Source organism: Chenopodium album, chromosome 19, assembly GCF_948465745.1.
Source record: "Chenopodium album chromosome 19, dcCheAlbu1.1, whole genome shotgun sequence".
Classification (NCBI taxonomy): Eukaryota; Viridiplantae; Streptophyta; class Magnoliopsida; order Caryophyllales; family Amaranthaceae; genus Chenopodium; species Chenopodium album.
Window position 1 is genome coordinate 18,686,338 of NC_137852.1, and position 7,179 is coordinate 18,693,516.

The 7,179-nt window shown below is 34.5% G+C and overlaps 1 protein-coding gene across 1 annotated transcript; it reads left to right on the top strand.

The window, feature by feature from the left end:
* Positions 1-986: 986 nt before the first annotated feature.
* LOC145594859 (UDP-glycosyltransferase 90A1-like) lies at positions 987-2,559 on the top strand. Its single transcript, XM_081651204.1, has one exon. It carries the CDS (start codon positions 1,021-1,023, stop codon positions 2,452-2,454), a length of 1,434 nt encoding a protein of 477 aa, XP_081507330.1. The 5' UTR covers positions 987-1,020; the 3' UTR covers positions 2,455-2,559.
* Positions 2,560-7,179: the final 4,620 nt, after the last annotated feature.

The following is a 7,179-nucleotide window of genomic DNA, read 5'->3' on the forward strand; positions in this document are numbered from 1 at the left end:
AGAGATATAATATTTTAATGTATTGTTTTGCCAAAAAAGGAAATGTATCACTTAAAAAAACTCGGTCGAAAATGGAATATGTATCACTTAAAAAAACACGGAGGGAGTAATGCTTTTCACACACTTTTAAATAGTATACTTTATCACCAAACGTTAAATCGGGGTAGACACTTAAAAATATGTGTTCAAAGATAGAATGAATTTAATTAACATATATTGATCGTATATTTCTCATTTTTGTGTAGCTTTAATCCTAACGAATTATTTTTAGAATGGTGCTGATACATGTTACAAAATTTTTTAAATTTGATTAAATTTTTTTAAAACATATTAGAAAATTTAGGTAAGGATGCAACACAAAGTACTAATGTTATATTCATTTAATTTTATTTACACTTTGGCTATTCATCTAACCTGTTATAACAAGTTAGGTAACCGGTTAGGACCATTTAAAGCGAATTGAGATAAAAGGTCGGATTATTTAAAAATAATCGAAAGGTGGGATTATTTTGGGCGGATGAGCCAAAGGTCGGATTATTGCGGGCAATTTTTCCTATCACTTATATGTCAGTATATTTACAAAATTGGTTAAATAATGTACAACCTAGCTCTTAGAGGCACATGCATATGAATATGCTGTCTTTATCAATGAGTCGTTACATATATATTTCTTCCGTTCTATTAATATTGCAACAATGGACTTTTTGCACTATTCATCACTCTTGTTTGACCATATAATATGATTCATACGTTAAGCAAAATATAGTCATGTGGGATGTTGTTGGATTCGTCTCATAAAATACTTTCACGATATCAATTTTTTATAATTTTTACTTCTACACAATTATAGATATTTAGCATATAAAATGTGCTTTGAGATGCGTAATTTCCTCCTTGTTGCAATATTAATAGAACGGAGGAAGTATATACTACACCCCAAGATCCTCTATTAATAAGATGGTTGTTACAAACACATTTAGAGAAAGAAATTATTTATCACAAAGTAAAAATAATAGAAGAATGACAACTCCTCAACATTTACACATTGCATTATTCCCCTTCATGTCCAAAGGCCATACAATTCCTCTTCTACACTTAACCAAACTCATACACAACCATCGACCCAAAGCCACCTTCACCATCTTCACCACCCCGGCTAACGAGCCCTTCATCTCGGCCTCGCTTTCGACACTCCCTCCTAACACCGTAACCATCATCTCCCTTCCCTTTTCATTCACCAACGATGACATTCCAATGGGAGTCGAAAGTACTGATCGACTCCCGTCTATGTCCCTCTTTTATTCATTTGCTCTCTCAACTGAAACAATCCAACCTCACTTTGAAAGCGCCCTCGAAAATATACAAAAACAAGACAACCCCATTACTTTCTTCATTTCTGATGGCTTTCTCTATTGGACTCAACCATCAGCTGCTAAGTTTAACATCCGTAGATTAGTCTTCTATGGTATGAATGTGTACTGTTCTTCTTTGTATAGGTCGGTATTCGTTCATAACCTTTTTTCAAAGCTCGAGTCCAAAGACGAGTTGATCCAAGTACCAGATTTTCCTTGGATTAAGGTGCAACAAGATGATTTTGATAGCCCTTTTACACAAGATTTTGATCCTCTAGACCCAAAGTTTGATTTTATTATGAAGTGTGGTAATGCCACTTCATTGAGTCATGGTATGCTTGTTAACACTTTTCAAGAGCTTGAGAAACCATTTGTGGAATACATGAACTCAATCTCAGATGGGCCTAAATCTTGGTGTGTTGGCCCGTTTTGCTTGGCCGAGAAACGAACAACGTTAGAAAGTCCGGAGAAGCCTGAATGGAACAAATGGTTGGATGAAAAGTGGGATGAAGGAAAGCCTGTCATGTACATTGCGTTTGGCTCACAAGCTGAGATAAGTAATGAACAACTTAAGGAGATTTTAACCGGGCTCGAAAAATCGGAAGCATATTTCCTATGGGCTTTAAGGATAAAACCTAGCCAAGAAGAAGTTATGGAAGGGTTTGAGGAGAGAATGAAGGGAAGAGGGTTGGTTGTAAGAGGATGGGTAGAGCAAAGAGATGTACTTGAACATAAGAGTGTACAAGGGTTTCTGAGTCACTGTGGGTGGAACTCGGCAATAGAGAGCATATGTGCTGGTGTACCGATCTTGGCTTTGCCTATGATGGCGGAGCAACATATAAATGCGAAGATGGTGGCCGAGGAGATAGAGGTGGGAGTAAGAGTTGAGACCATAGATGGGTCACCAAGAGGGTTTGTTAAGTGGGATGGTTTGAGTAAAATGGTCAAAGAGTTGATGGAAGGTGAGATGGGAAAGAAAGTGAGGAAGAAGGTAAAGGAGTTAAGTGAGGTTGCTAGGAAATCGGTTGAAGAAGGAGGATCATCTTGGTGTAATATGGAAACCCTACTGAATGAATTAGAGATGGAGCAAATCAAAATTTAGTGTCCTAATAGTACAAGTTATTGTATTAGCTTAATGTAATATTAAGTGTCCTTTTCTTTACTCTAATTATTATAAATAATGCAATTTGTTTCACTCTACATTTAATGATTTATGATTTCTTAATAAGTACTATATATCCTTTTCTTAATTAATTAATTTTAATTAGTCTTGATAGTAGTGGGGCGGATCGAATTGATTGGGAGCAATGTGGGTCGATTTAAGCAGCTCAGTCAATGCGGGTTGTAAGTTTATGACAGATTGATAATGTACCGATTAATAATACTTGAGAAAAGAAAAGGAATAAAAGAGAGATAAAAAAAGTAAATACACATGAATATAAAAATGCAACTGTAATTTATTTACGTTAATAGTTATTTAATTACTTTTTCAATAGAATTGAGCTAAATTTTGACCTTATATTGACCGACCTTAGATGCGGTAAAACTCTTTAATTTTAAACTAATATAACCCATACCAAGGCCATTAGAGTACCATGTGTCCATGTCCAATAACTAGATCATTTGGAGAAAGTTTGTAAACCAAAGAACGAATCATCGTACACAATTTATGGAATGTGGCATGAAAATAAGATCATTAGGACCTATTCATATTTACTTAATTTCAGTTCAGTTCAATTCAGTTCGGCTTCAATCAGTTCAGTTCAGTTCCAATCGGTTCAGTTCAGTTCAGTTCAGTTCAGCTCTTAATTTCCCTCTCACATAAAATATTCATTTAAGCTCAATTCAGTTCAATTCAGTTCAGTTCAGTTCCAATCAGTTCAGTTCAGTTCAGCTCCAATCTGTTCAGTTCAGTTCAGTTCAGCTCAGTTCAGTAAATATGAATAGGCCCTTTATCGATGAAAATTGAATATAAAGTCCCATCTTATGCAAGTTGATTTTGAGCATATAAATGGGAAACCCATTACACATGGTTTGATCCTTTGTGAATAGTGTTGAACTGTTGATTTACGAGAAATTAGGTTCGTTGTTGTGCTATTTGGGACCGTTGGGAGGGAATCGTTTTCAAAACTTCTTTATGAATTATTTTGCGATTAACAAATTTGTGAAAATACATGTATCACATAAGATAATTAAAATGATTTGAATAAAGCTGATAATTTGTAAAATGATAGATAGATTATTGTAAAAACAAGAGTCGTGGTCCTATAAAATGGATCGATCAAGTTGTGGTTAGATAATACTCCAGCATTATTTGCTTGACATTTAATAAACAAACTAAAAGTAGGACAAATTTTATAAAACATCCATTATTTTTGGTATTATTAATTAATTTTACTTGCCAAAAAAAGTAAGGATTAGAACAGTATTGCACATATAATACAAAAAAATATATAATCTATGATTATAGTCTAGTTTGACAACCTCTCAACTGATGTCACCTCATATCATTAGATGGCAAATCGCCGTTACATTAAAACTATTTTTTTTTTGGACGAAAAATAACATTGTAAGTTGTAACTTGATCTGACAACTACCCAAATTGATGTCACCAATTGTAATTGTAATTACTCCCTCCGTCATTTAATTACATGCCTGTATTCCTTTTCGGGGTGATCAAGTGCCTGTTTTCATTATATAGGTTGTACTTTTTGCCAATCTTATTTATGTTTTGATGATTTGTCATCATTTTTCTTTTTTGTACTTTACATCAATTCCCAATACTTTCTCTCTCCTAATTCTCAACAACTTCTTTCTTTCTCTCTATCTCTCTCTAACCCCACATGTATTTGTACTCCTAATTTTAAGTTTTAAGAAATCTTAACTTTCTTAATTCCCGTGCAAAATGAGAAATACACATGTAATTATAAAGGGACGGAGGGAGTATTATTTAGTACTCCGTACTAAATAATAATATAAGGCGACACATCATAATGTCACCTAGCTTCTATAAGAAAGCGCCACATACTAGTAAAAATAAACTTGATTAAGGAATTTAAACCTGCCTTAGCTTCTTTACTACTTAGCTTTTGTAATTGCATGAGCTTGATTAACAAATAATATAGTTTTTTTTTTTTTTTTTTTTTTTTTTTTTTTTTTTTGTGTGTGTGTGTGTGTGTGTGTGTGTGTGTGTGTGGGTGTCTGTGACAACAGTTGAATTGACATAAATTAATCAGTGTTTACAAGACACAATACAAAAGAAAAAACTTGCTACTAAAGGCCTAGACTTTAAAACAACCAAAAAAAAAAGGATAAATAGGCTTTTAACACATAAGCCTTTACAACACTTGACAATAAAGTGCAATATTACACTACATTCAAGTACCTTTACATAGATGAGTTTAATAATGTAAAATATTGTGTGATTGAGGTTCATTGGAAATTAAAAAAGATAACAAAAAAGAGTTAGTAGGGCAAGAGTTCATTAAAAAATTTGGATGTAAAAAGAGAGAAATACTAAAAAAAAAATTAGAAGTGAGGACCATATAGGGAGAGATATATAATATACTACCTCCGGTCCAAATTAGTTGCAACTTTGGGGTATTATTTGTGAGATATAAAATATTCCAAAGTTGCAACTAACTTGGACCGGAGGTAGTATATACTCCGTATAATGTAAATTTTTTTTTTATTTTTTATTTTTTTATAAATAACCACCCATCAAATCACCGTATTATGAAATAACCACCCCTTGTTTCGGATATTTAAAATAACCACCCATTAAAAAAATAAAGTTAAATTCATCACCCATTGTCTGAGTCTGACCAATTTTCCGTCAACTGGGCCCACCTAAAAGCTTTTTTTTTTTTTTTCATTTTATATATTCAAGCCTCGATTCTTTTTTCCTCACTTCATTTTCTCATTGGGCGAAATTCATTGTCGCATACAACAATTAAACAATTGAGTAACTTATTCAACTTATAATTAGTAACAATTAGTCGAACAACAACTAATAAATTGTTGCTCACTAATTAGGGATTCCTTTGTTTATTTTGTTGATTTGCAGAAGAATTAAGAGAATTAAGAGATTTTTCAATGATTTTTGTTTTTTTATGACCGTTGTTGGTGAAAATGAATTGACGAAAAAAGAATCGAGGCTATGAGTATATAAAATGAAAAAATATAGTCGTTAGGTAGGACCAATTAGAGGAAAATTGGTCGGACACAGGCAATGAGTGGTGAATTCTAACTTTATATTTTTATGGGGTGGCTATTTTAAATATTCGAAAAAGAGGTGGTTATTTCAAAATAAGGTAATTTGAGGGGTGATTATTTTAAAAAAAATCCAAAAAAATGTCTAAAACAAGGAAATGACACACTTAAAAAAAAATAGAGGATTTAAATTAGATTAGTGATGCACTGAAAAATAAATGAAGGAAGTATCATGAACTTTTAAGTATGGGCCATCATCACTATAGCTTAAAATAACGAAGAGATTATTACTTTCAATATAGAAATGATAGTAAAACACCTCAACAAAGCCAATGCAAAGATTAATGTCTCAATTCTCAAAGATACAAAAAGATAGGAACTATAGCTAGAAGTATTGTGTTGTGACCACAAGATCGATTGAATGATATTGATGAAAGATCTAATTAAAGTGCAAATGTTTGCTTGATAAGATTTTTAAAAATGGAATACTGATTTTCTATGGTGGGGTGAAGATAAAGCCAAATTGAAGACTTTCATATAATAAGATCGTGGATTTTTGTATCCAGGACCTCCAGAAGAACCTTTTGTGACATCATGGAAATAGACAACCACTACAAACCTTAAATAAACACTAAAGATAAAAATTTACGGAAGTAGATATCTGGTTTTCATTACGTGTGAGTATATAATAGGGTATCTTGTTATAATTCCTAAAATTTAGAATTAGATTGTGTTGTAATTGGTTCTTCTACATAAGAATCGGGTTCTTTCTCTCTCTCTCTTTTTTTTTTTTTTTTTAAATGTGTATTTATTTTAGGAAAATTTCACATTTGTTACCAGGGAAAGGACCCTAATTTACATTTGCTACCCCTTTAATTTTTTATTTTATTTTACTACCACCTAAATCAGAGTTTTTTTAAAAATCACTACCACTTAACGGAATCCGTTACGATTTACGTTAAGTTTATTAAAAAAAATAAAAAATAAATTAAAAAATCAAAAAATAATTAAAATAAAAAAAATAAACCACCCTCCCCCTCCCCTACCACCCCTCCTCCTCCCCTGCCACCCCCTGCCCTCCCCCCTGCCAGCGGCCAGCGCCCAAAACTTCAGCCGGCGCCGGCGCGTACCCACCCCCTCCCTTTCCCCCACCCCTACGCAGCCAATGTGAACCCCCTTCCCTTTTCCCGTCCTCGCTGCCTCGACCAACCACCCCGAACCGAAACCAAAACCACCCCCGAAATCCGCCCGCAACCCCGTTCCCTCCACCGAATCGACCCCCCTCCCCTTCCTCTACTGCATTTTCGGCCTCCCCTAACCCAAAACCACCACCCCAAACCCACGAAAAACGAATTAAAGGTGCCGATTGGTTTTCTCGTGAGGGTTGGTGGTTGATCGGGTGGCTAGGGTTTGCGATTTAATTTGTGGTTGGCTGGAGAACCTCCACGCTGATGGGTGAATAAGGTTCGAGCTGGAATCGGGCTGGGGATGGGGTCGTTTTTGATATGTGGTTGTGTGAAGGTGTTTGCTGGAACCGGGCTGGGAAAGGGGTTCGTTCTTGGTGGTTGTGTGAAGGTGAGGAGGTGTTGGTGGCATTTGGGAAGGAGGTGGGCTG

Excerpts from the sequence above, each read along its gene's own strand:
- LOC145594859 (XM_081651204.1), top strand. The coding sequence starts at position 1,021 with ATGACAACTCCTCAACATTTACACATTGCATTATTCCCCTTCATGTCC.